Genomic DNA, 26,121 nt, shown 5'->3' with positions numbered 1-26,121 from the left:
AATCATCTCAAATCGGCCTGACCATTATCTCGGCAAGATTGTGCCGATGCACCACCAATAGTAACTAGTCCATTATTTACGTATCTTCTACAAGTTATTATAGATATTATTTATAATCGGTTATATTTATGATGTAGTTACGATGTTTTCTGTTTTTACTACCGATACATTCAGATGGATAGATGCTGGTTCTGATCCATCTGAGCAATCTGAGCAATCTGAGCCACAAAAAAAATTATGGCATTTTGTTAGTTAGTAATTTATCCGAATCCGCTCGCCGGGCAGTTTATTCTACCGAGAGGCAATATGCTGTGCTGTTGCCACTAATAAAAGATTCACCGAACCGGCAGATCTTAAGTGAAAAAAATATACTTGAATCTGGCTAAGTCTGATTTCCTCGGGTTTTCTCTTGCCGAACACACATATGCCCAGTAGTTGCTAAAGCCGCACTACACGTAAAAAACGCGTGGAGCTAACCTGTTTCCATTTTAGGTACTGTAATTGATCCTAGCCCTAACCAGCCACTGACAAAAATAAGTGGCAGATCTCATATTATACACTATAAATCTTAAACGCATTCCATATGCTGGTAGTATATTAAATGTATACTTGATATTTTTTGGTTTATTTTGATTTCGTTTTTGACTTTAATTTGATTTGGATTGTTTGACACAATTGCGAAGAGTAAAATGACTAAACTGTTAAATCTCGAATCAATTAGAGTTGGATCTGGAGCTAGAGATACTGTACAACCTGAAGTTTTGTCAGGAAATGCTCTTGTCAGTCCGCAAATCAGTCCAGCGAAGAGAGCTCGTCGAGAGCCTATCAGAAAACCTATTATAACTGCTTCTACAACAGCCGAACTGACAGAGTCAACATCGACAGGTGAATTGGCCGAAGACATCAACGAAACTCAAGAAGTTGTTGAAACAGATAATGCGGCAGAACCCAGAACTCCTAAAAGAAAGAGAGTGATAAACTTTCCTAATACACCCCAATCATCAAAAAAGCTAAAACTTTCCGAAATCCCTGGAACATCTGGACTGCAGACTCCTCCAACCACACCTACTGTATATTCCCTCGGCAAGGCAGTTTTTCAGAGAGGATCAAACGTCACTGGTATCATTGGACGAGATGGAGAACGAGAGAAAATCCAGGACTTTTTGAAATCGAGAATCCTTGGAACTGGCGGAAAACACAACGGTGCATTATATTTAAGTGGATTACCGGGAACAGGTAAATCTGCCTTATTATCAGAGGTAATTGAAGACCTTTTACGAGACAACGAAAATGAAAGAGAGTTTGTTCCTCCAAGAGTCGCCAGTATCAACTGTATGATTGTTGACAGGCCCGAGATGATTTATGCGAGAATCTTGAAAGATCTCATGAGCGATCAAAATGACGACGAGGTGGACGAGAATGATGAGCACGAGGTCGACGGTGACGAAGAAGACACCCGGCTCTCTAATCAGATTGCTTTACATGGTGTCGGCAAGATTATAAGTGATCTTGACAAGCTGTTTTTGACAAAAGGCGACCGTCGTTGCATAGTTGTTCTCGACGAGTTAGACCATGTCGTCACGAAGGATCAAGAAGTGCTGTTCAAGATTTTCCAGTGGGCATTTATCAACTCATCCAATCTCATTCTCATTGGTATTGCAAACGCATTGGACTTGACAGATCGATTTCTTCCTCGTCTTCGTTCCAACGGATTGACTCCAGAATTACTAGCATTTGCCCCCTACTCTGCATCCGATATTGAACAAATCATTAAAAAGCGTCTGCGTAGCATGCTCCCAGAAGACTCGACCGACCCTCTTCCTCTGATGCAACCAGCTGCCATTCAATTATGTTCTCGCAAAGCTGCTGCAAACACTGGTGACCTACGTAAAGCATTTGATATTTGTAGAAGAGCAATTGAAGTGGCTGAGGAGGAGGTGAGACGAAAATTTGCTACAATCGACGAGGACGAGGCCAACCTGGACACTAACGACAAGAAGTCCAATGACCAAACCAAGCTCCCTGCATCATGGAAAAGAGCCATTGTAAATGGTCATAAATCAATGGCCTTAACATCTCTGTCTCTACAAGACGCTCCAAAAGTGACAGTCGCCCATATTGCACGAGTGTGTACCAGTGCCTTTGGTGGCTCTACTAGTGGCCGAATCAAGACGATGAACCTCCAACAAAAAGCTGTGTTATGTGTATTGGTGATTGCAGAGGCAAGCAGCCCAACAACAATCAACAATTCGATGACGGTATCGAAGCTCTTTGAACGGTACACAGCCATTTGCGACCGCGAGAAATCCATGGGTCGTTTGCATTTCAACGAGTACCTCGAAGTTATCTCGGCACTCGAATTTTCCGGGGTCATCACAGTTTCTGGCGTCTGTGGACGAAAGGGCCTGGGAGTCACAGGTCGCCGTCGAACTTCCCGAGGCGGCGGAGGTGCTTCAGCTGGTCAAAGTACACTTGGATCGCGCGAGGAGTACGGCCAGCGTAAAATCTCGTCCAATGTACACAGAGTAGACCTGATCTCTGCCGTATCCGACATCCCCCTCCTCAAACAGTTTCTCGAAGCGACCCTGTAAAATCTATTTATTATTTATTTAATGTATCATTGCTATTCACGACGGATCAGTGCCTCCGGCGGCTGGGGCTGCGCCCCAGACCCCGTAGCTCCTGCTTCGCAGGAGATTGCGGGGACCGTCGACAACCGACTCGAGCATAGATAGCGAGAGGAGCAGCGGGGTCTGGGGCGGAGCCCAGCCACCGGAGGCAGACGCCCGGGTTTTACATGTTTGAACATTGGTCGATTGCCCGTTTTACACTGGAGTACATCTGTGCTCGCTAGGGTCATTTGAGCAGGGCTGCAGGGGCACCGGAGTTATTCTCCGGATAAAAGGGCCGGAACTGGTCGGGGTATCCGGTGCAGGTTGAGGGTCATTTGGGCAGGGCTGCTAGACCTATGCTGCGTTGGTCGCTCCGATATGCTCCGCAGCTGCAGGGTCTGCAGGGTCCTGACACATGGTCTATGTACGCGCATGGATCTCCTGGATTGTGCATGCTCGTTGTGCAGCGGATCTTAAGACCGCGGCATTGAGCGTCACAGGAATGTGCCGTTCAGTGGGGAGGACACTTATCGGCTATTATAAGAGCTTGAATCCATATGGGGAGGAGCTACGTACTCTGAACTATTGACGAGGAGGTCCAGACCGTGAAGGGTTTCCGACTTTCGATTCGAAACATGTCTTGACCCCAGACCAGGTGTCACAGCTGGTACTAATCTGTTTTCGATTTGGGCGTAGGGTGTGACCTTTCTGATTTCCAAAAAGAATTGATGCATCTGCGAGGTGGGGGTGGACCGTTGCTACAATCGGTAAAAAGAGTGGGCATTAAAAACCAGAGTGAACACAAGGTACTAGTGCAATTCAGCTATCTTTTTTTAGCTTGACCACTAGCTAAAATAGTATCAAAGGATGGAAACGTCCGGCAAGAGATGCCCTTCTTGATTGATTACCCGCGCCCAGACATTTTATCCAGGGGCTAACGCCATGATAACGAGCCCCGCATCACTGGGACAGGCGAGGTACCAAGTTGTCAAATCACGGCGGGGGATTGTTAGACTACTACATTGAGCCATAATTGGAATGATATTTATATTGAGCAGTTGACCTTGGCATTTCCGGCTATCAAGGGCCGCAAGAATACGGTGTAGACCAACTCAGAAAAAAAATGTTTGTATTCTAATAAAGTAATTAAACAACGTAATAACCTGTCGTCAAACGTAAATCAAACAGCTTAGAGCGCCGTTACGAAATAAAGACCTTGGGTGAAGAAGAAGAAAATAAATAATGTATGAAGATCCCGGTACAGATCGGCCACCTGCAGCTCAGGGGACGAGTATCAAGGGGAGGTGTCGGGGAGACCATTTCGAGAACCGGTCAAAAGGTGAGATCTAGTACGGAAATACCCGAAGGCTAAAAAGAAAGGTATTCAGAAATAAGAACGATTGTCATGGAGTGGTACCTGCTGATGCCTGTGGCAATAGCAATCAGGGGTGAATGCGGACGCATTTATCCAGATATCGAGTCTTCTATTGGCCAGTGTGCATTTCTGAATTCTCCAGAGATAACCGAAAAACAAAAGAAGTGTAGTGACTCTCCTCGGTCGGTATCAGCACGGCATGCGATATGGGGTATAGGAAATAGAAAACAACAACAAACAACAATTAACTCTCGACGCATGGAAGCCATTGTTACAACGGCTTCGACGCAAGTATAAAGGATGTTGATTGTGCAACATTTGTTATATCCAACACCAGTAATATCAATTTTTATTATAGACATATCGAGTCCTTTCTTCAAATATAGGTTTGTTTCTCATCGGTAGGTGGTGTTAAGTGCTACCTTGTTTATTGTTTACTTTTTTATTCGTCTTAATAGATTAATCGTTAGGAGTTTTGTAAGTATTCTCGAGGAGTAAGAGGAAGTTGTAGGAGCTGCACCTATTAGGTTGTGTGATTATGTGATTATATTCTGTTTAGGTTTGTTTGGATTCCTGTTGTGTATTAGAAGTACATACATGGTTCGATTTAAATAATACGACAGTAATCAAAGAGAGCGAGAGAGCGAGTAAAAGAGGAGCAGTATACAAAAAAGCTTGAGTTTCAACGACACTCATTCGTATACTTAGCAAACGGCATCAAATATGATACTTGAGCCATAGTCAGATATTTACGATTCGGTTAAAACGACCTACGAAGTAAATCGCATAAAGAGTCGCATACAACGATAATGCAGTCTTATGTAAGACATGCTAGCTTAATTTGTCGACTTTTTTGTCGCCAAACTCCAATTGATAATCAAAGAAAGAAAGAGGAGCAAACCTGAATTGAACCGCAGTATAAAGTACATGAAACATCGACAGCACCAGGTTAGACCCGACTGATAGCCATTGCCGCAGATGTTAAACGATGCTCCTGATCTGCAAATCCATGCTGTTGTTGCCCCATCTCGTCTAGAGTTACCCCTCGAATACTAGTCTAAACAGAACTAATCAATAATCGCTAGCTGATGTATACCTAATCGTCTATCACACCAGAGCTACTCCATCTGGTGTACTAGCTAATCAACAATGATTTACTAACTAAATTAGAGAGAGAAGGTCGAGAGTGCATTAGGCATTGCCAGGTCAAACTGTAGCAACGCCGTGTCGATACTTGTGAGCAGGTTTTCTCGTACAAATTATCAGCTTGTAATCAATCAGTCCTTGTTCAATACTGATTCAGTAGACTGCCAAGACAGCTATTGAGACGAACTAGAAATTCGATTCACACGACTTTTGAGAACATCAGGTACATCTGCGATAATCAAACAACAGCCAGCATTCTTCATAATATTTGCCACAATCAGATCAGACATTGTTTATTAACTTCCGTTTGATAAGCGCGTTTGAATCGTCGCCACCAGCCTGTGCGTCTCCACGAATAGTTAAAGTTGAACGTTTCACTGCATAACTTTATGCTTATGCATGATCTATGCACAAGCACCAGTATATTGTGTATGAAATTTCAAGACAGCGTGAACCGAGCAAATCTCTCAAGTCTTCATTTTGAGCTTACGAGACCATCTTGATTAAATTATCATCATACGAATTTAATCCAAATCTCTACTTGGCAACAAAGTTGTATCTCGTACGACTAATTATCACTTAATAAACAGTGCAATACCCAATTATTTGGTAAATTTTGCCTCCATCAAACTATTTATAGCCCATTTTGCAATCTCAGCACGTTTTCCTGACAAACCATCTCATAACCCAAGCTTATTTCCTGTAAGTACAACCTTGTAGACCCCGTGGCACATGTCACCAGACATATTACTGCTCATCACAGACGTTTCCAATTATTGTTGCTAAATACCATTGACACAGCCTTTTTCCATTACTGTTTATCACTGTTTTCTACTGCTTACCTAATTGTATCACGTCAGACCAACCTTGAAATCCGATCTCGGCTCCTGACCTTATCTCTATACGTGATAGCTGCTTGCACGTTATCTACCAAGAGAATATCTTTCAGTGTGGGCCGTATTTCGGTCGGTTACTGTTTTGGTTATCGAGCTCCCCCAAATTAGGTTACCCCGCTCGCTCCACAAACAAACTACTCTTTTACATTCTCGCCTCCCTCTTACCTTGAAAATTCCCCGGATTCTGATACTCTCAGTCTCAATTAAGGATTTTTGTCGGCATTAACAATTTAATTTGCTTCACACCCCCCTGAGTAGTCACTCTTCGAAGGATATTTTTTTCCGATATCGCACCTGTTGCCTAGCTACCACTGTCCCGTTGGTGCCCCGCTCGCAGTTCTTCATAGTCGCCTTCAAATTTCACTGACCCCCTTCGCCTCGCCTCCACTTTACCCCGACTAAAACTGTCATACTCGCCTTAATCCAGAAAAAAAAAGCAAATTAAGGGCTCGGTAAAAAGCAAAATATTAATACCCTTTCTAATCTGGGATAAAAAAAGAAGTAGCCAAAAGCAACGGGAGAGAAAAAAGCAATTTTCTCACACTGAAATATCTACACAGTACGGATCGACTCGACCCTTGCCCGTTGATTACTATATCAAAACATTACTTTTTGTGCTGACTCCCCCCCAAACAACGTTGACTTTGTTAAGCTTGTTGTTGCGGATCTACCAGTTAAGGGTGTGAGTCAAGGGACGTTTCTACTGCATTGCAACCAGATCGTGCCATTCTCAGCGTGTTAAGCCCTTTCTATAGCTTAAACTGCGGCAGCAGAAGCAGCATCAACGGCAGCACCTCTTGCACTTTGCACCTAACCGCTGGCGGCGGCAACCCGTAAATTGGCAGCATCGTAAATTCACAATTTAACTTCTTACTTGACACTTTTATTTATAGTTTATTGGTTTCAATCGTGAATTTATTGTGGATTGGACTCGGTTTGTGTGTAGAGCACAAAGTCACAAACGTCAATCCATTCAACTTTTAACAATGATGTTCACGAAACAACAAAATAAGCTTGATGAAGGATATGTTACAATAATTAAAAGAGAGGACGAAGACTATGGCAGTTATTATCCGAAAGATTGGTCAAAAGATAGAGCGAATAATAATAACGAGATGATATTCCCTTCAGCTGGTGGTTTATTTGATAGAATGTATGGGTTTGACGATATAAAGGTTTCCCCTAGTAGTATAGGTGGTTTTGGCAATAACAGTGATAATGGTCGTCACAATGGACACAATGGTACAGAAAGTAATAACAACAGCAATAATAACACGCTTAGAAATTCACAGACATTATCTGTTCCAGGAAAATCTGGAATAAGCAGTGCAAGTGGGACTGGTAGTTCAATTGCTGGTTCAAATACTCCTGGTACTATCCCATCACCTCCTGGGTCTGCTATTCTTCCACTAAATGAGACTCCTTTGATGACCCCACCTGTGAACCTAATGGGATTGACATCGTCTATGTTTGATGACAGCTATGGCCATGCTTCTAGTTCTGCTGGCCAACTAAGCACTAGCGGTTCCACATCAGTTTCCAGCTATGGCCCTCCTAGTGGGTCAGCCCGACCATCTAATTCGACTCTTTTAGCAGTACCAAAGAACGGCGATAATTATGGTCTTGAGAGTCCTAACATAGCTGTTACAACACCTACTACTGGAAATATCAATCATCCGTTGTTCCTTGCTAAAGGCCATTTTGATCATTCTAATATTCCTGAGATGGCCAAACCAATATATGGAGATGTCGACGATTTAGCTGAAGACCCTATGTCATGGGTGCCATTATTTTCTAACAACAATGAAATGCCAGTTGTTAAGAGAGAAGAAGAGGAAGAAGAATATGGTCCTACAGACACTTTCAAGAACACCAGTAATATTAAAAGTGACAACAACCTAAGTACCGATAACAACAACCGCATCAGAAATACCAGCAATAGTCATACTCTGAATACACCCAACAGCAATAATGTCAATATCAATGGTTCAAATGATTCTAACGTCTCGCAAACGAATACAAATGAAATCCTTCGTTTCTTGCTTGCTCAACCAAATAGTGACGTGGTTCCTCAGCTTCGTAATGTATTTGAACATCCACAGTATGAAGGACAACAACAACTACCATTACACAACACAAACACATACTCAGAAATGCCCCTAATAACGACGCGTCATTCTGCACCAGATGTTTTATTGACGAGTGACCACCCATCATCATCGTCGTCATCGGTAGTTTCTGGTGTGAAAGCCATTTCCAAAAAGGACCTTAAACGAATTAAGAACACTATTGCAGCACGAAACTCCAGGAAACGAAAAGCTGACAAGATGTCTAAATTAGAAGATCGAGTGCAGGAACTAGAGACAGAGAATACCAAATTACGGGGCCATATTGGAGATCTAGTCAAACTGTTGTCTCAGGATAAGAACAACAACCAACCAAATTAGGGAATGATTTTAAAGGAGTTACTTGTTATTGTATATTTAAACCAAATTAGCGACAAAAAAACCAGAAAAGGCTGCTGCCACGAAATCAAAAAAAAAAGAAAAGGAACCGGTTACATTTACACTACAGTTACAACTACAACCACGAAATGAATGAATTGCACGAATAAATTATACACTTGGATATGGAGATATAGGAGATACAACCAGATAAGATACCCCTGTTTGAATATCTGCGATTACCTATAGTATATATACATCATTACGATACGTTATTTGAGATATAAACATGTTTTTTTTTTGAATTTTTGTATTTTTTATCATACTTTATTTTATTATTATAAATATTTTTTTTTATTATTTTTATTATTTTATCAATTTAAACTAAACAATCAATGCCCATCGCTTGGGCCATCTTTTCAGAGCTTCGATGCACTAGATTCGAAGGCTTAGAGGTCAAAAAGCGAGCTTCGATCCGAGACATCGGTCCGTACATCACGTGCAGCGGAACGCGATCTTCAGCAGACGGCGCTGGGCAGTTGGTGAATCATCTTGCGTCGCTGATCCAGGAGCGCAGCTGGAAGTGCTTAGCTGCACACCAAACTAACCCGGGTGTAGATTAGCACGGCACCTCGCCTTTTTCCTCCTTGTGTCTCACATTTGTCTTGCTGTCGAGGTTTGGAAGCCATTATCGACCGCAGTCGTGCATAGAAGCACGTTGGACTAGAAGGCGCGAAGCATAGAACATTGTCTGCATGCAGTCGTTTTCTTAATGCAGATAAGGTTACGTCAAGCAGTCCTTTCGGTATACCCGCGGTGATAACGAGATAAAGTGACCGACATCTCGGTATCGTCATACAGGATATCAGGTGCAGGTGATGTATTATGAGACTACCTTGTACAATTTAGACCCAACCGACATAGAACCTGAATAGTCTATCGCTGATTTAGGAGGAAGGATTTCGTTTAGACTGGTCTATTACTCTTGTGAGAATCATGCATGGTATGTGGCGGATATCGACATTTGAGTACCAAACGATTGCACATTTGGTGCCTTGACGGATACCAGAAACTGTGTTTGTTGAACATATTGGTTGGGAAACCGGCTGAGCAAGACAGGATATTTCCAACCGCCAGTTCCTTTCTTTTGAGTTACGGATAAATATTCAAGTCTCTAAAAGCAAGCTTTGCACCTACATCTTCAGAATGTAGGCTGTATCTGCGCGATGTAATCATAAAATTGCGGTCACCAAAAGCTGAGCCCATATCTCTTGGACTCTCATTCCCCCGATCATAACGACTCGAGCGAAGCGAGAGAAGCCATGGGGTCTGGGGCGGAGCCCCAGCCGCCGGAGGTCGTGGGTGCACAACCGTCAAATGAATACATGCAATTAAAGGACTTCGAAGTGACGAATTCGAATTCATGTTGGAAAGTGTGGTACAGCGAGGAGCCTTGAACGGGACGAAGCAACAGGCTGAGACGAAGCGGTTGCTGGCCGTAGCTGTATTAATGGAACGGGCATCTGAGGGTGCTGAGGTTTCTGCCAGTGACATAAAGGAAGGACTAGGTTCCAAGGGAGCAAGAACGATGACTGCCAAGATCAACAAAGGCGACGGGCTTAGCTTGAAAACGGCCAACGAGGAGTACGATAGTGCTGACGAGATAGATATAGATGGAGTAGCTGAAGATGTGAATATGAAAGCGGATGTGATGGAGGTGGAGGATGAAGGAGGTGTGGGTCGTAGTATGGAGGTGGATTTGGATGGCAGTGATAAGCGTGAGCAATCGCAAACTCAGACACAACAGAGCGAACCAACGATACCAAAAACACAAGCCGCTGATCCAGCTCCACCCCCGCTATTAGCAGCACCAAATTCACTTTACTGCCCGCCAAATTTTGGCATGGTACTGGGATCTATCTATCGAAGCTCGTTCCCACGTCCGGAGAACTTTGCGTTTCTGAAAAAGCTCGGACTTAAAAGCGTTCTTGTGCTGATTCCCGAGCCGTATCCCGAAGAGAACCTGACGTTTCTGCAAGAAAATGGTATTCAGTTCTTCCAAGTCGGAATGTCGGGCAACAAAGAGCCTTTTGTTCACGTTTCTCATGCCACCATCACGAAAGCCTTAGAGATCGCGCTCAACCCTGCCAACCATCCATTACTGATACACTGCAACCGGGGAAAGCACAGGACGGGATGTCTTGTGGGATGTATTCGGCGACTCCAGGACTGGTCTCTCACAATGATTTTTGACGAGTACAGACGGTTTGCGTTTCCGAAAACGCGGCCCCTTGACCAGCAACTCATTGAGCTGTATGACGACTCCGAAATTTACGAGAGGGCCTCCCGTAATAACTGGCTGACATTCCGATTTTAGTTGGCTAGCAATGAACTTATTTATTCTTTACTTAGTGCGGATCGGTGGGTTAGCCTCCGGTGGCTGGGGCGCTGCCCCAGACCCCGTTGTGCTCGCTTCACGAGCTTTCAGGGACCAGAAGGGCTTTAAATACGTACCTATAAAATATCTGGATAACAAAAAAATTAGTGCGAAGTGCTGATACTAAGTAGTCTACGTACGCTGGGCTGTCGCCATATTAGGAGAAAGCTAATGTTCCACCTACTAATATGAGCACAGAGAATGACTACCTTCTTTACACCAAAAAGAAATGAGTTTATTGCAAATGTTGGTTAGCAATCTCTTTCGTGAGAGAGATACGTGTTTCGCTAATTACTCCCGTTGCTTCTTTGACCAAAAAGGGCTCTACCATGCACACTCTAATCTTGCAGTAAATGCGAGCCAATGCAACCTTATAGTGCATATATTTGAAACAGGAAAGGTTACTTGAAGATCACATGTAACTTTAGGACTGTACCGTCTGCCGGAATATTTCATCCTTTGCCAAGAGAAAGTTGCTGAGAAGTTATATATGACCATATACGTTCCGTCTTTCTCTCCTTCTAATATCTACAGTTCAGCTCTTTTTTTCCTAGGTATCACGAGCGCTAAATCCATCTTCTCGCTTTTAAAGACTACGATACTCCTCACTTACTTGTAGTCTAATGATATGTTCGAACAACTGTCCCACATCATGATTAGTGATATTCTCCTGATACCCTTAATATATGAAGTCTAACAGAATAACAAGTGAACTGTATGATAATGTTGGACATTTCGAGTGGAGTTTAACCAACAAACACCAGCTCAAGCTCGAACTTGTGGACATGGTATATTTATGACTAGTTAACTGCTGAAAAATTCGTTTTCAATTTGGCCGCCATGCCTCACCGAGTCAGAAGCGCGATAAGAGAGCTCTTAGTGGGTCAGACTGTCCTACTAAAGAACATTTGCCCCTGACAAGACCCCCTGAAAATCCCTTTGCAAGACCAATGCTGGCATGGAACATAATAAAAAAAATAATTCGTCGTCTTTTTTACGGCCGGCTCTGGATGCTCACATACAACAACAAAATACTCTCTCGCCGTGCTGGAGCAGTTCCATAAATCTTTGCTGCGAGTGGAGCATCGGAATCTGGGATGGAATTCGAACCCCGGAGATAAGCCGAGCCAAGCCGATTGCGTGGGGTTCACTTATTTTTTCTCGGCCAGGGTTAGGTCCGATACCCTTTGTTTCGTTTAAAGCATAGCCAGCCATCGGCACCAAGGTTCACCAGAAGCGGACCCGCCAAGCCAAGCGAGAGGCCCATCCAAGGCCTGCTAGTTTTGGCAAACCACTGCCCTTTGTGGATAAAAAACTCGACCAGGGACTGTGCTCTTCGAGTACAATTCTTGTATGCAAATCGAGCAGGGATTAAAATGACACCGTGTAATAACCAAGGGTAATTCCAGGCGTCGGGCTTGATTTTTTTAAAACCACGGAACGGACTTGTTTTTTTACCGATCCGATGTCCGTTGTTGTACTGAGGAGTTCTATTATCTGCACTGTTTATTTGTATATTTTTTTGCTCCCAGCCGCTGTAATTTCTCCGTTCAACGCACAGGTCGTCTGCAAAAGCAGATGTTTAACGTCCCAGATGCTTGCCAATTGCCGGGCCAACTGAGCCTCTATAGCAGGAACACCGTGCGTAAAGCATGCACCCATGCATCAAAGCAACTACTTTTCGTAGTAAAACCCGTTGTAGTCTAAATTCCCACGCAGCTTTCGATCCCATCAAGTGGCTGTACATGCAGTGCAATATACGGTTACTAAGCTCTAAAATTTAAACTCCGGCTTGATCGGGAGATACATGTCCCAGGCCTTCAACCGCCGGTTCAATATACATAGCTGCATTATATTTTAATACGACAATAACAGAGACCATTTTTAGCATTTAGTGGTTATTTGTGTTAGTTTGGTGTCGGGCAATTTGGGCCTTGAATTTGGATTGGACTGGGACACAAGTCGAGTGTCAACTGTTATTGTTATTATTCAAATTCAACTCAAGTGTTAGACCATCCCTTCTGTTGTTCATAGTGACAGTTGACGTCTGAGACAGGAACAGAGAAGTATATAGTCTGGGTTGTTGGTAAGTAATTTAATCTGGAGTAGAAGGAGCAGTGCTTTTGTTTGTGAAGGGGTTTCTGATTTTTCTTTTGCTCAACCATATATCTGATATCGATTGATACTATTAGAAACTACAGGACTGGTGAACTGGTTCCTGGTGTCGGCACTCCGATTTCTCATTGTAATATTTTGGGTCAAAGCATCGCACGAATCACAGTTTGAAACAATGATGCGAGCACGATCGCAACAGAGCTGTAGTTTCTATGCGACCAGGGGTTATCCCCATAAATCCAATACCGGGATCTTGCATTGTAGTAGTGGCATTTCCAATGCGAATGGGCTACAAACAATGTATGACAGCTTGGGGCAGTTGAGGCATTTGGTAGTAGTTACTGGTCTTGTTTTGCTTGCTTCGACGGTAGATAGTAGACAGTTGAGAGACGAATAGTCAGTAAAAATTTCTATGAAAACCCCTCAAGTCACTCACTGAAGATTATGAAGTACATGTGTGGTTACCCCACCCTGAATACCCCTGAATGTGTCTGGATCAAATTCGTTATTCACACGATCCAACCTATCGAATTTATCTCTAACAAGACGTAGTAGACCATGTCCCGTACACAGACCACAGATACCTCTAGCACGGCGGGCCTGGATCCGTATGGAACAGGTACGCCGGCGAGAACTTACTCGGAGAGTGTTTATGATGACAACGGGCCAAGTGGCTATGATGCTACTAGATCCGAGCAACATGCTGATTTCTCACGAAGAAGACTATCGTCTTTTCATTCAGAAAGAGATCATGAATTCCCACAAGATGAAGATTTTGTCAACGTTAGTCAACAACAAGGCAAACAGACTGTGGGTTTTGCCAACGGGACAACCCGTCAACCATCTCGAGTAAAGAGAATTGCATCTGGCATACGACACAACCCCAGCATCTTGGCAAGAAAAGTCAGTAAGAGAATTCCTGGAATGGACAGGTTTTTGGGATTGACTGAAGAAGAAGTATCAAAGCTCGAGAGAACCCTTTACTTTAACCAACCGGTTCCCGCAGAGGAGATAAATCCAGAAACTGGCTTCCCTATAACAGAGTACCCAAGAAACAAAATCCGCACAACTAAATATACCCCACTCAACTTCGTGCCCAAAAATTTGTTTTATCAGTTTCATAATATTGCAAACATATACTTTCTTTTCATTGTCATTTTGTCGGCATTTTCAATTTTCGGTGTGGTGAACCCTGGTCTATCAGCAGTACCAATTATTGCTATTGTCATCATCACTGCTATCAAGGATGCTATTGAAGATTATAGACGAGCAGTGCTCGATTCTGAGCTCAATAATACTGTTTCATGTTCTTTGTCCAATTTTGCCAACCCAAATGTAGCTGATGATAATATTTCAGGATGGAGAAGATTTAAAAAGGCTAGTACTAGAGCTTTTAAGCGTACATGGACTGGTACCAAGCGTCTGTTTGCTAGTAAGAAGAAACAGAAAGAGGATCCGGCGAAGTATGGCCATCGTAGAGATGACTCGGATCTCCATACTCTGCATACAATTCCCACAAATGCCACAGGACAGAGCGTCGTTTCCTCTGTGTATGGTGCTGGCGTGCCTGGAAGTGAGATCCCCTCGGCCAGAGATGTTAGAGAGACCACTCCTGGTAGCATGGGTTTTGCACGAGACACAAATGTCATTGATGAGTCTAAGGATGCTTTAGGTGATGCCAAGTTTAAGCGCAATTACTGGAAGAATATCAAGTGTGGTGATATAATCAAGGTGTTTAACGATGAAGAAGTGCCAGCTGATGTTGTCGTTCTCAGCACTTCGGATGCCGACGGTGCTTGTTATATTGAAACAAGAAACCTCGATGGTGAGACAAACTTGAAATCTCGTCAGTCTTTAAAAGCAACCGAAAAAATTCGTAGAGCCAGGGATCTAGAAAGATCGAGTTTCAAGATCCAGTGTGAAAGACCCAATCCAGCACTTTACACGTTCAATGGTGTTCTTAAATACAACTCACCACAAGATCACTCCAGAGAAGAAGCTGAGCCTGTTTCAATCAACAACCTTTTGCTCCGTGGAAGTTCTCTAAGAAATACTAAATGGGCTATTGGTATTGTTGTTTATACTGGTATTGAAACTAAAATCATGCTCAACTCCGGTGCTACTCCTGCTAAGCGAAGTAGAATGATTCGCGAACTTAATATCAATGTAGTGATCAATTTCGTTTTCCTGTTTATCCTCGCCTTAGTAGCTGGTATTGTTGAAGGTGTTTATTTCCATAAGAACAATAGTTCGGCTACCTTCTTCGAGTTTGGCTCCATTGGTGGTTCAGCACCTGTAGATGGTCTTGTCACATTTTGGGCTGCTGTTATTCTGTTGCAAAACTTAATTCCTATTTCCTTGTACATCTCGATCGAAATTATCAAGACTATTCAGGCTTTCTTCATATACAGTGATATCGAAATGTACTACGAGCCGATAGACTACCCCTGTGTGCCCAAATCATGGTCGATCTCTGATGATGTGGGTCAGGTAGAGTACATCTTCTCTGACAAAACAGGTACATTGACACAGAATGTAATGGAGTTCAGAAAGTGTACAATTAATGGCAAAACATATGGAAATGCATTTACAGAAGCCATGATCGGAATGATGAAGAGATCAGGAAATGATTCTGAAAAGTACGTCGAGGAGCAAAAGGAGAAAATTACTCTTGCAAAGGAGGATATGTTGCGAAAGCTGCGGAGTAGCTATGAAAATCCATATCTTTATGACGATGATATGCCTTTTGTATCACCAGATATTGTCGATGACATTGGTGGTGCTTCAGGTGAAGAGCAGCAAAGCTCGAATAACAACTTCTTCCTTGCGCTTGCGTTATGTCATGGAGCTATCCCCGAATTTGTTGGTGAAGGTAAAGAGAAAATCATTTTCAAGGCTCAGTCTCCTGATGATGCTGCACTAGTTGCCACCGCAAAAGATCTTGGTTTCACTCTGGTAGAGAGAACTAGAACAGGTGTTATTCTTGATATCAATGGTGTTCGGAAAGAGTATGAGGTTTTGATTGAATTGGAATTTAGCTCGGCAAGAAAGAGGATGAGTGTTATTGTCAGAGACCCAGAATCAGAGAAGCTCTTACTTATCACCAAAGGTGCTGATAGTGTTATTTACTCACGTCTTGTCCCAGGTGCCCAACAAGAGCTGAAAGAAGCCACTGCTCAACAGCTTGAGGAGTTTGCAAATGAAGGTCTCCGTACTCTTTGTCTTGCCCAAAGAGAGCTGAGTGTGTCCGATTATGAGAGATGGAGAAAGCGATATGACAGTGCTGCCTCTGCTCTTCAAGACAGAGAAGAAAAGATCGAAGAAGCGGCCGACGAAATCGAACGTAATTTAACCCTTATTGGTGGTACTGCCATTGAAGATCGTTTGCAGGATGGTGTGCCTGATGCTATTGCTTTATTAGGTAGGGCTGGTATAAAATTGTGGGTTTTGACTGGTGACAAAGTGGAAACTGCGATCAATATTGGTTATTCCTGTAGTTTGCTGGAAAACAATATGGAGCTGCTGGTACTTCAGGCAGGAAGTGGAACTACCCAAGAAGTTGGTGACATGATTTCAAAGCATTTGCAAGAAAAGTTCAACTTGACAGGGTCTAGTGAAGAAATTGTTGCTGCAAAGAAGGATCACAGTCCTCCGGGTCCGAAATATGCCACCGTTATTGATGGCGATACTTTAGCTTTGGTTCTTCTTGATCCTGAAATCTGTACTAAGTTCGTTCTTCTTTGCAAGCAATGTAGGTCGGTTCTATGTTGCCGTGTTTCACCAGCTCAAAAGGCTGCAGTTGTTCGTATGGTTAAAACTACACTGGATGTTACTACCTTGTCCGTTGGAGATGGTGCTAATGACGTTGCTATGATTCAGGAAGCTGACGTTGGTGTAGGTATTGCTGGTGTCGAAGGCAGACAAGCAGTCATGTCGTCAGATTATGCTATTGGTCAGTTCCGATTCTTGTGCCGATTGGTACTGGTTCATGGTCGATGGTCCTACAATAGATTAGCAGAAATGACAGCCAATCTTTTCTATAAGAACGTCGTGTTCACGCTAACATTGTTCTGGTATGATGTACACAACAGTTTTGACGGTTCATATTTGTTTGATTATACGTATATCACCTTGTTCAATCTGGCATTCACTTCGTTGCCAGTCATTTTCATGGGATTTTCTGATCAGGATGTTTCGGACAAGGTTGTACTAGCGGTACCACAACTTTACAGAAGAGGTATCCTTCGACTGCAGTGGACAAACAAAAAGTTCTGGATTTACATGGTGGATGGCGTGTATCAATCTGCAGTGTGCTATTTCTTGTCCTTTTCTGTGTTCTATAATGGTGGTTTTGTCACAATGAGTGGCAGACAAATCAATTATCGTGAGGCTTACGGTGTGTTCACTGCTACTGCTGCCATTGCTGCCTGTAATCTGTACGTGATGATGAATCAATACAGATGGGATTGGTTGTTTTCACTCATTGTCTTCATCAGTATTGGTCTCGTATTTTTCTGGACTGGTATTTATACTCAATTCTTGAGTTCAGCAGGCTTCTACAAGGCTGCTGGTCAAGTTTATGGCTCACTACCATTTTGGGCGAATACACTGCTTGTTCTCGTAATTTGCCTGTTACCACGATTTACTTGCAAGGCTTATCAGAAACTATGGATGCCTTACGATGTCGATATTATCCGTGAACAAGTCAAACAACATAAGTTTGACTATTTGTACGATAATTCAGCACCCACCTATGATGGAAGTGCAAGCACCAATGTGTCAGATACAAGCTCTGAGAAAAAGACGACAGCTGTGGAGGATGAGAGACATCCAGTTGCATCTGAGCGAATGCGTATGTCACTCGATATTCCCGAGATGACCACTGCTCGATCCTTAATGTCTACCACACAAATAGGAAATTAATGAGCCTAATTCATACAAACAGTCATCTCCTTTGTTTTTGTTTTACATATATATATTGTCATTTGGTTTGTACAATTAATACTAATTTTATTCTATTATCCTGGAATATAAAATGCACTCGGTATCGTCCCTGAATTGGACCCTGAGAACGAGTACCCTAACATCCACATCTAGATCGTGTATAAAGTTCCCAGCATGTTGAATGCAGTGAAGCGAAATAACTAAAGTTCATCAGGTGTTTTATCATGTCAGACTATCGTGACAGGTATTCTCACCGAGAGAGCGACCGGTATGGTCGCCGAGATGATTATAGGCATGATCGTAGGAGAGAGTATGACCGTGAAAATGGTAGAGATCGTTACAGGGATAGATATAGTTCTAACCACGAGCGAGACAGAGACGGAGACAGAAAACGTGATAGACCATCTCACCACGAGATAGAGGGTAAAAGCGACCGTGAGTACCACGACCACCGCAGCCACGATGAGCGAGATACTAATTCGAGACTACGGACTAGTCCTGAAAGGAAAAATCGCAGTGTTAGTCCTGTGAAGCGCAGAGAAGTCGCCCCAACGCCGGAGACTAAGTCTCCAGTACCTGGATCTACTAACCCCGTCACATCCACTACAGAGCTGACTGAAGTAAGTTTGAGATTGTCGCTGCTACTATATTGCTGTCGCAACTGAGGTACCTAGATCAATTCCATTGCTCTTTTCGCTGTGTCTGATTCGTTAATAAGTGCAGAACTTATTAACTCGAATTGCGGAGTGGAGGAAGCTGGACTTATTTCTTTTTTGTCATTTTATATACTAACACATATCTAGGAGCAGAAGAAGCAAGAAAAACTTCGAGCGCGTCAAGAAAAGCTACGACTTTGGCAACTCAAGAAAGAGTCTGAAGCAGCTGAAAAGCGGAGAAGTGAGAGTCCTTCAGATGATATCAAGGGAAGTACTACACCAAATGAGAAAGGAACAGAGAATGGCAGTGTTCCGGGCAGTCGAAGAGAGAATAACCAAGTAAAGCAGGAGAACAAACCAAAACAACTGCAGACATCTCAGACTGCATTCAAGACTACAGACAATACCAAGGCAAATCTTAAACTGGGATTTGGTCCAAATAATGGACCCAAGAAAGCTGCGATAAAGACTGTGATGACGGCACGAAGAGCATTCATGGATGATGGGGACGACGATGAAGAGACCTTGACCCATCGCCGACGACCTCCTCCAAAGCTTCTACCAATGACGGACGAGTCAATAAAGGAACACGAATCAAAAATTAACGGTAATGATATGGATATTGATGAAATAGATCCACTCGATGCATATATGTCTGAGATGAGAGAGCAAGTTAAATCAGCTGAAACTACAGCAGCTCCTCTTCCGGCGTCAGTTGCCGACGAGCAGGAAGAGGCGATGGACAGCATAAACGAATCTGCAGCTGATGAAGGCGGGCTAGAAGATTATAACCCAGACGATCCTCAGGCATTTATGAGGATGATTGAAAATAAGAAGAAAAAAGATGTGATCCAAGTCGATCATTCCAAGATAAATTACGAACCATTCAGAAAGAATTTTTATGTAGAGCCACAGGAGCTGGCCGACATGACGCCGGCCGATGTAGATATGCTTAGATTAGAGCTGGATGGAATCAAGACCGCTGGTGTAGATGTTCCAAAGCCAGGTGTTAAATGGGAGCATTTTGGACTTCCGCAGTCTACTATGCAGGTGATCCGAAGTCTTGGCTATGACAAGCCAACTTCCATTCAGGCACAAGCTATTCCTGCTATTATGTCTGGACGTGATGTTATTGGCGTAGCCAAGACAGGAAGTGGTAAAACAATGGCCTTTTTATTACCTTTATTTCGACACATTAAAGATCAACGACCCTTGGCCAATATGGAGGGACCAATGTCAATAATTATGACACCTACACGTGAGCTGGCCCTCCAAATTTTTAAAGAGTGTAAACCATTCCTTAAGGCTCTGGATTTGACAGGTATGTGCGCTTATGGAGGATCACCAATCAAAGAGCAGATAGCAGAATTAAAAAGAGGCGTGGAGATTATCGTTTGTACTCCAGGAAGAATGATTGATTTGTTAGCAGCCAACTCTGGTCGAGTGACCAATCTTCGACGAGTTACCTATTTGGTTCTAGATGAAGCTGATAGAATGTTTGACATGGGTTTTGAACCTCAGGTGATGAAGATACTTCGAAACATTCGACCTGATAGACAAACAGTTTTATTTTCGGCGACTTTTCCTAGACAAATGGAAGCACTAGCAAAGAAGACACTTGATAAGCCGGTTGAAATCATTGTTGGAGCAAGGAGTGTGGTTGCACCTGAGATTACTCAGATTGTAGAAGTTAGGCCAGATAATGAAAAATTCTTGCGTCTACTGGAGCTTTTGGGAGAATTTTATTATGAGAATGAGGACAAGGATGCTAGAGCATTGATATTTGTTGACCGACAAGAAGCTGCTGACGATTTGCTTAAGGGTCTTATCGGTCGTGGATACCCCTGCATGTCTATTCATGGTGGTAAGGACCAAGTTGATAGAGATTCGGCAATTAGTGACTTCAAACGAGGTGTTGTCTCGTTATTAATTGCCACCTCAGTAGCGGCACGTGGACTAGATGTAAAACAGCTGAAATTGGTTATCAACTATGACGCTCCTAATCATATGGAGGACTACGTTCATAGGGTTGGACGAACGGGAAGAGCTGGAAATACTGGTACAGCGGTGACATTTATTACTCCTGACCAAGAGAGAAGTGCCATGGATATTGCCAAGGCGCTCAGACTCAGTAAAACACCAGTACCAGATGCTGTAAGGGAGTTGGCAGACAAGTTTCAGGCCAAAATTAAATCTGGTAAGCAAAAGTTCACCAACACCGGATTTGGGGGTAGAGGACTCGACAAGTTGGATGTCATACGTGACTCTAAGAAGAACAAAGAGCGTAAAGTATTCGGTGATGAGGATGATGCTGGCGAAAAGGAGGATAATGATGTTGATGCAGATACAGATACAGCTGAAATAACTGCCAGTAGTACTCCTAAGCCCAAGAGTGGTCCACTTACTAGTCAAGATTTGCTGGATTCTAAAGTAGTCATCACAGCTGGAACAGAACCCTCTTCAAGTACTCTCAAAAACAAAATTGTGGCTGGTCAATCGGCTGATAATCTGGGCCCAGATTCAGGAAAGTTCCATACCACACTTGAAATCAATGATCTTCCTCAGAAAGCTCGATGGGCTGTCACGAGTAACTCGACTACAACCAGGCTCGTTGACCTGTATGGATGTTCCTTTACAGTTAAAGGAGAGTATTACCCACCGGGCCAAAAACCTGGTGACCAGGGAGCTCGCAAATTGTATATATTGATCGAAGGAGACAGCGAAGATTCAGTAGCTAAATCACACAAAGCATTGGTAGCATTGGCAAAAACAGCTATCGAAGCCGAAGAGACAGAAAAACGTGCTGCTGGTGGCCGATATTCCATCTGATATATCGGCCGTGTACAACGACAGATTTATTTATTCATGTATGTATAGCAAGAATACAAGTACATTTCAACGAGAACGAAAACCAAACATAAATCAAACTAGGACAATGGGACGAAACAGCGAAACAAATAAAAAAAAACAAATATAACAGATAAATCAAATAAACAAAACGATCAAATTGAAACACATATTTCAGAAAGTTAAGAGAAGATAAAGACAAAGCCATAGGCAAGAGTCTCCCTTCTAATCATACACAAGTGGCTCAGAAGGGCCAGACTCTTTTTGTGACAACAATTGCGTACGATTCAACTTTCTTTCTTGCTCTAATCTGGCTGACAAGCTTCCTGCTCCAGTACCACTGTTCTTACTATGAAGACGAGCCTGCAACCCAGTTAGTTATTCATTTGGTTATCATGATGATAAAGAGTTTGGCTATGATTGTATACATGTTACAAGAACCAACGTAGCGAGTATTATCCAGTAAACCAATTAGTGACTGGCAAAATACTTACCTCAGCAGCAGCAGCTGCCGCTGACTTTGGATCCGATCTTTCCAGTGTCTCCAAAGGAACGTCGCCTCCGAGAGTCCTTCCAGGAGAAACCACTTGGGGCTTTGAGGGCCGTGTCTGAGTAGTAGTAGTAGCCCCACCTGAACCACCTACTGGCCTACCGGCCTGTCTACTAATAGGCCTGGCATTGCCTAGCTGTTGTCCTTTTCCACTTGGCTTTCCAAAACAGTTCCCCATTCCTTATTCCAGACGCCGTGAAGTATAAAGCGTGGTGCATATGGCGATAATCCGGAGCTCTCTCAGGGGTAACGTGATCGACATACTCCGCCTCTTCGTTATCTAATGATTAGAGAACGGGACCATCTTTTGGGTTCGAATTTCACCCAGATTCTGTTTGCTATTTTTTAGCTGGAAACAATAGCGATAAGAACACTAAGGTTTGGTGCAATACCCACCGAATTGAGATTCGGTAGACATAACACCAAAAACTCTTCAGAAAGAATAATGAATATAGAATAATTAGGACTATGTACATAATAAGGCCGGTTACGAGGTTAGATATCACGGTCATTTCGGAGACTCCAATGCTTCAGCAATGTTGATTGTCTCATTAGATGGAATGCGGAAAAATCCAAGAATTTCTTGAAGGGATGCATCAGTGGGTTGGTTTTCTTGAATATATTGACTCCAGACCTCCACGAATAAGGCAATACGTTCAGGTGTTCTATTACAAGCTTTACCAAGGGCCCAGAAATCGTACTTCTCTAGCGGATTTTCCTCAACAAGGGCCAAACGCTCGTTCCAAAAAGATCTAATAATTTCGGGCTCGGTCTCGACACCACGCAGAGAATTCAGAATGATACGCAAAGAGTCGACCTTCTTAGGCAAGCCATACATGTCGAAGCTGTCAACAATTCCAAGAATAACTTCACTATCCCTCCACTTGCCACCAGCAACAGCCAGGAGACTGTTGAGGAAGATGGCACTCATGCGTCCCTGTCGCTCATTATATGACGAGATGATTTGTTTAAGCTTTTCGTATGCTTCGTTTGTAACCACAGGGTGAGCCTCGAAAAAGTGCACAAACAAGCTGTAACTAAGTACATTGTAGTTTGGCTCGCGATATGTTCTCACAGAAGACAGATATGCTGCCCAAATGTTAATGAGCTCATCCAAATCTTTGTGTTCTCTCCAGGCAAGTTCCATAAGACGGTGGACAGCTGAGGGATGACATTCTACAGAGTATGGCACCTTGTTCTCAACAGCTTCGTAGTAAAAGTTGGTGGCTACATTCACGTCGGAACAGTCGCCAACAAAGAACTCGTGAATACGGCCGAAATAATAATCAGCTCGTTCGTCCTCCAAGTATACCTTGAGGACATTTGAATACAATTTCAATGCTTCAGTAACTCTATCATAAAGAATAAATGCTCGAATCATGTTGTGCTCAATGTTGAGATCACCGATACCATGTTCACGAGTTTCTTCGTAAAGATTCTCGATACGTTCGAAAGGAGCACCAGCTGATATTAGAAGATGGAACACAGCACCAGTCACTTTTCCAGAGTTCTTAATCAAATCGGCCATGTCAGTGTTAACGGCTTCTTGCTTAGCAACTGTGCCATCTGATTCAGCCTCTACAACACTTTCAGCAGCTTTGCAAAATCGCTCATACAGTTCGAGACCTCTATTGGGTCTGTTCAAAGTAGCATATGCAGTGAAAAATTGCATGAAACCAAATTCATTGGTTACGACCCGACCTGATAAAAGATCATTACCAACTATTTCTAAGTAGTTGGCAAGAATGTCACTCTGTTGCATAATAGCTTCTTTACGCTTAGCAGAAATAACTCGAGACATGGATTTGACACTTACTCTAGCTGAAGTGTGAAGTCCCTGGATCAAGGCACCTATATCAGACTTTGCAAGTACTCCAGGAGTTTCTTTTAGTTTTGTATAAATATTCATGGCAGCCTGAGTATCCACAAGACTTGCACTACCACGTGCGGTTCTCTGATTTGACAGAGTCAATTTCTCTCTGAACTCCATTAAGTCCTCGTTAAATGCATTTCGAATATGGTCTTCAGGCAAGTCTGGCTTCCATGATCTGTTGGTATTATTTCCACTTCTGATCCGATTGTTATTATTACTGTGTCGGTTGTTGTTATGATTATTATTACGGTTGTGGTGTCTTCGATTGTTGTTATTATTGTAATTGTTTCTTTGTGGGCGGTTGTTGAAGTCTTGACCAGTTTGGGCCTGTTGCTCCTGTAGAACAGTTGAGGATGTGAAAGAGCGAAGGTAGCTAGGGCCTTGGGCAGTGTTGCTTCCACTAGGAAGCATTGACACTGTTGAAACCCGTTTCGTCCATGACGATAGAGGAACCTTTGTTAATTTTGAAAACGACATCTTGATCCAAAAGTTGTCGATAGTCTCCAATCTTGATCTGTGTGGAAGACTTTACATCTTTCACAAATTTCAGTCCCTAACCCATTTAAAAAACGCCGCTGACGCCGCTTCACCAGTATACGGGTTGGCACCACTGCAAGTCATATAAACTTGATCAGTAGTCGGGTCTCATTTTCGAATATAGCTTAACGCGATGTCAGCTATAAAATATTCACATACATTATGGTCGCCTTCGGACACGGTTAAAGATGTGGCTGAGATTCTTGGAATTGCCAATTTGCCTGACGAGGTGGCCAAGACATTGGCGATGGACATCGAATATAGAATCCATGAAATCGTCGAACAAGCTTTAAAATTTATGAGACATTCCAAAAGAACTACACTTACAACATCGGATATTGGTTATGCTTTAAGAGTACTCAATGTAGAGCCTCTTTATGGTTATGAAGCTCAACGACCACTGTCATATCGTGAAGCCATGGTGGGCCCCGGCCAAACCCTTTACTATATTGATGAAGATGAGGAAGTGGATTTTGAAAAAATCATTAACCAGCCTCTTCCAAAAGTCCCACGAGAGGTCTCTTTCACAGCGCACTGGCTCGCGATTGAGGGTGTTCAGCCTGCTATTCCACAAAATCCACACATGTCAGAAATTAAGGCTATGCCAGCACAAATACGAGGTTCTCAGACTGGCCATTCTTTGGCCGCTATGGCCAGTGATGTCGAAGTCAAACCTTTGGTTCGTCATGTTATCTCAAAAGAATTACAATTGTACTTTGATCGTGTGATAGCGGCTGTGTTAGGAACGACCTCAACCGGGAGTGCGTCCATCACTTCTACAACAGCAGCAAATGGGCCATCACCTACGGATTTACGCGCCTCTGCACTTAGTAGTCTTCGTAATGATCCCGGACTACATCAGCTGGTTCCTTATTTTGTCCAATTTGTACAGGAAAAGGTATCTCAAAACCTCAAAACAAATCTCGATGTACTGTCGTCCATGCTGGACATTGTACATTCGCTTCTTTCGAATCCCACTATATTTATTGAACCCTACATTCACCACCTAATGCCTTCTGTTTTAACACCACTTCTTGCAAAACAATGTGGACCTAAACCTATTACTGCTGAGAGCTACCAAGTTCGTGATTACGCGGCGTCACTACTAAAATTGATCTGTGATACTTATGGCGATACTTACCATACTCTCAAGCCACGAGTGACCCGCACACTGCTCAAGGGTTTCATGGACACTACTCGACCAGCATGTGCTCTTTATGGATCAGTAGTAGGACTCAAAGCTCTTGGTGCTGAGATTGTGCGCGTAGTGATCCTGGGAAATATTAAGGCATGGTATCAAGGTGTATTTCCTCGAATCTCCAAAGAAGAAGATCGTAAAACTCTGCTTCGAGGTGTTATAGATGCTCTCCGCAGCCTGAAAACAGAAGCTCCTCAAATTCCAGACGAAACCACTATTGATGAACCTGCACTTATTGCTAAACTCGGAGAAGAACTGGCTACGAAAATTTCTCAAGAGGCGGATGGCAAAGAGATTGCTTATGCTGTACTGTACGGTGATATATAGAATGTATGATATTTCTTGTGCGAGCCTAATGGCCCTATATAGAGGCGCGCGATCCTGATAATACAAACTCCTTGATCACTGGCTGGAGATTGCAACCCTCATCCCACAGGCTCCTTGGGTATTTCGGCAGCCTGCAGAGAGGATGAGGTGTATGGAGTACGGGA

At 43.1% G+C, this 26,121-nt stretch overlaps 7 protein-coding genes across 7 annotated transcripts; 6 read left to right on the top strand and 1 right to left on the bottom strand.

Moving 5' to 3' along the window:
• Positions 1-689: 689 nt before the first annotated feature.
• CDC6 (AAA family ATPase CDC6) lies at positions 690-2,591 on the top strand (the record flags this gene model as incomplete). The annotated part of the gene is made up of 1 exon (XM_018878245.1): positions 690-2,591. One exon carries the CDS (start codon positions 690-692, stop codon positions 2,589-2,591), a length of 1,902 nt encoding a protein of 633 aa, XP_018735568.1.
• Positions 2,592-7,015: 4,424 nt separating this feature from the next.
• On the top strand, positions 7,016-8,476 carry AWJ20_1369 (Transcriptional activator; the record flags this gene model as incomplete). Its single annotated transcript, XM_018878243.1, has 1 exon — positions 7,016-8,476. The coding sequence occupies one exon, from the start codon at positions 7,016-7,018 to the stop codon at positions 8,474-8,476; it is 1,461 nt and encodes a 486-aa protein (XP_018735567.1).
• A 1,420-nt stretch (positions 8,477-9,896) lies between these two features.
• On the top strand, positions 9,897-10,850 carry SIW14 (putative tyrosine protein phosphatase SIW14; the record flags this gene model as incomplete). The annotated part of the gene is made up of 1 exon (XM_018878242.1): positions 9,897-10,850. One exon carries the CDS (start codon positions 9,897-9,899, stop codon positions 10,848-10,850), a length of 954 nt encoding a protein of 317 aa, XP_018735566.1.
• A 2,733-nt stretch (positions 10,851-13,583) lies between these two features.
• Positions 13,584-17,948, top strand: DNF1 (aminophospholipid-translocating P4-type ATPase DNF1; the record flags this gene model as incomplete). The annotated part of the gene is made up of 1 exon (XM_018878241.1): positions 13,584-17,948. The coding sequence occupies one exon, from the start codon at positions 13,584-13,586 to the stop codon at positions 17,946-17,948; it is 4,365 nt and encodes a 1,454-aa protein (XP_018735565.1).
• Positions 17,949-18,193: 245 nt separating this feature from the next.
• Positions 18,194-21,454, top strand: PRP5 (DEAD-box RNA helicase PRP5; the record flags this gene model as incomplete). The annotated part of the gene is made up of 2 exons (XM_018878240.1): positions 18,194-18,589; positions 18,779-21,454. 2 exons carry the CDS (start codon positions 18,194-18,196, stop codon positions 21,452-21,454), a joined length of 3,072 nt encoding a protein of 1,023 aa, XP_018735564.1.
• Positions 21,455-22,530: 1,076 nt separating this feature from the next.
• On the bottom strand, positions 22,531-24,372 carry AWJ20_1365 (uncharacterized protein; the record flags this gene model as incomplete). Its single annotated transcript, XM_018878239.1, has 1 exon — positions 22,531-24,372. One exon carries the CDS (start codon positions 24,370-24,372, stop codon positions 22,531-22,533), a length of 1,842 nt encoding a protein of 613 aa, XP_018735563.1.
• Positions 24,373-24,565: 193 nt separating this feature from the next.
• On the top strand, positions 24,566-25,957 carry TAF6 (Taf6p; the record flags this gene model as incomplete). Its single annotated transcript, XM_018878238.1, has 1 exon — positions 24,566-25,957. The coding sequence occupies one exon, from the start codon at positions 24,566-24,568 to the stop codon at positions 25,955-25,957; it is 1,392 nt and encodes a 463-aa protein (XP_018735562.1).
• Positions 25,958-26,121: the final 164 nt, after the last annotated feature.

Source organism: Sugiyamaella lignohabitans, chromosome A, assembly GCF_001640025.1.
Source record: "Sugiyamaella lignohabitans strain CBS 10342 chromosome A, complete sequence".
Taxonomy (NCBI): domain Eukaryota; kingdom Fungi; phylum Ascomycota; class Dipodascomycetes; order Dipodascales; family Trichomonascaceae; genus Sugiyamaella; species Sugiyamaella lignohabitans.
Note: the sequence above shows the minus strand (reverse complement) of the source record. Positions and strands in the feature narration are given on the sequence as shown.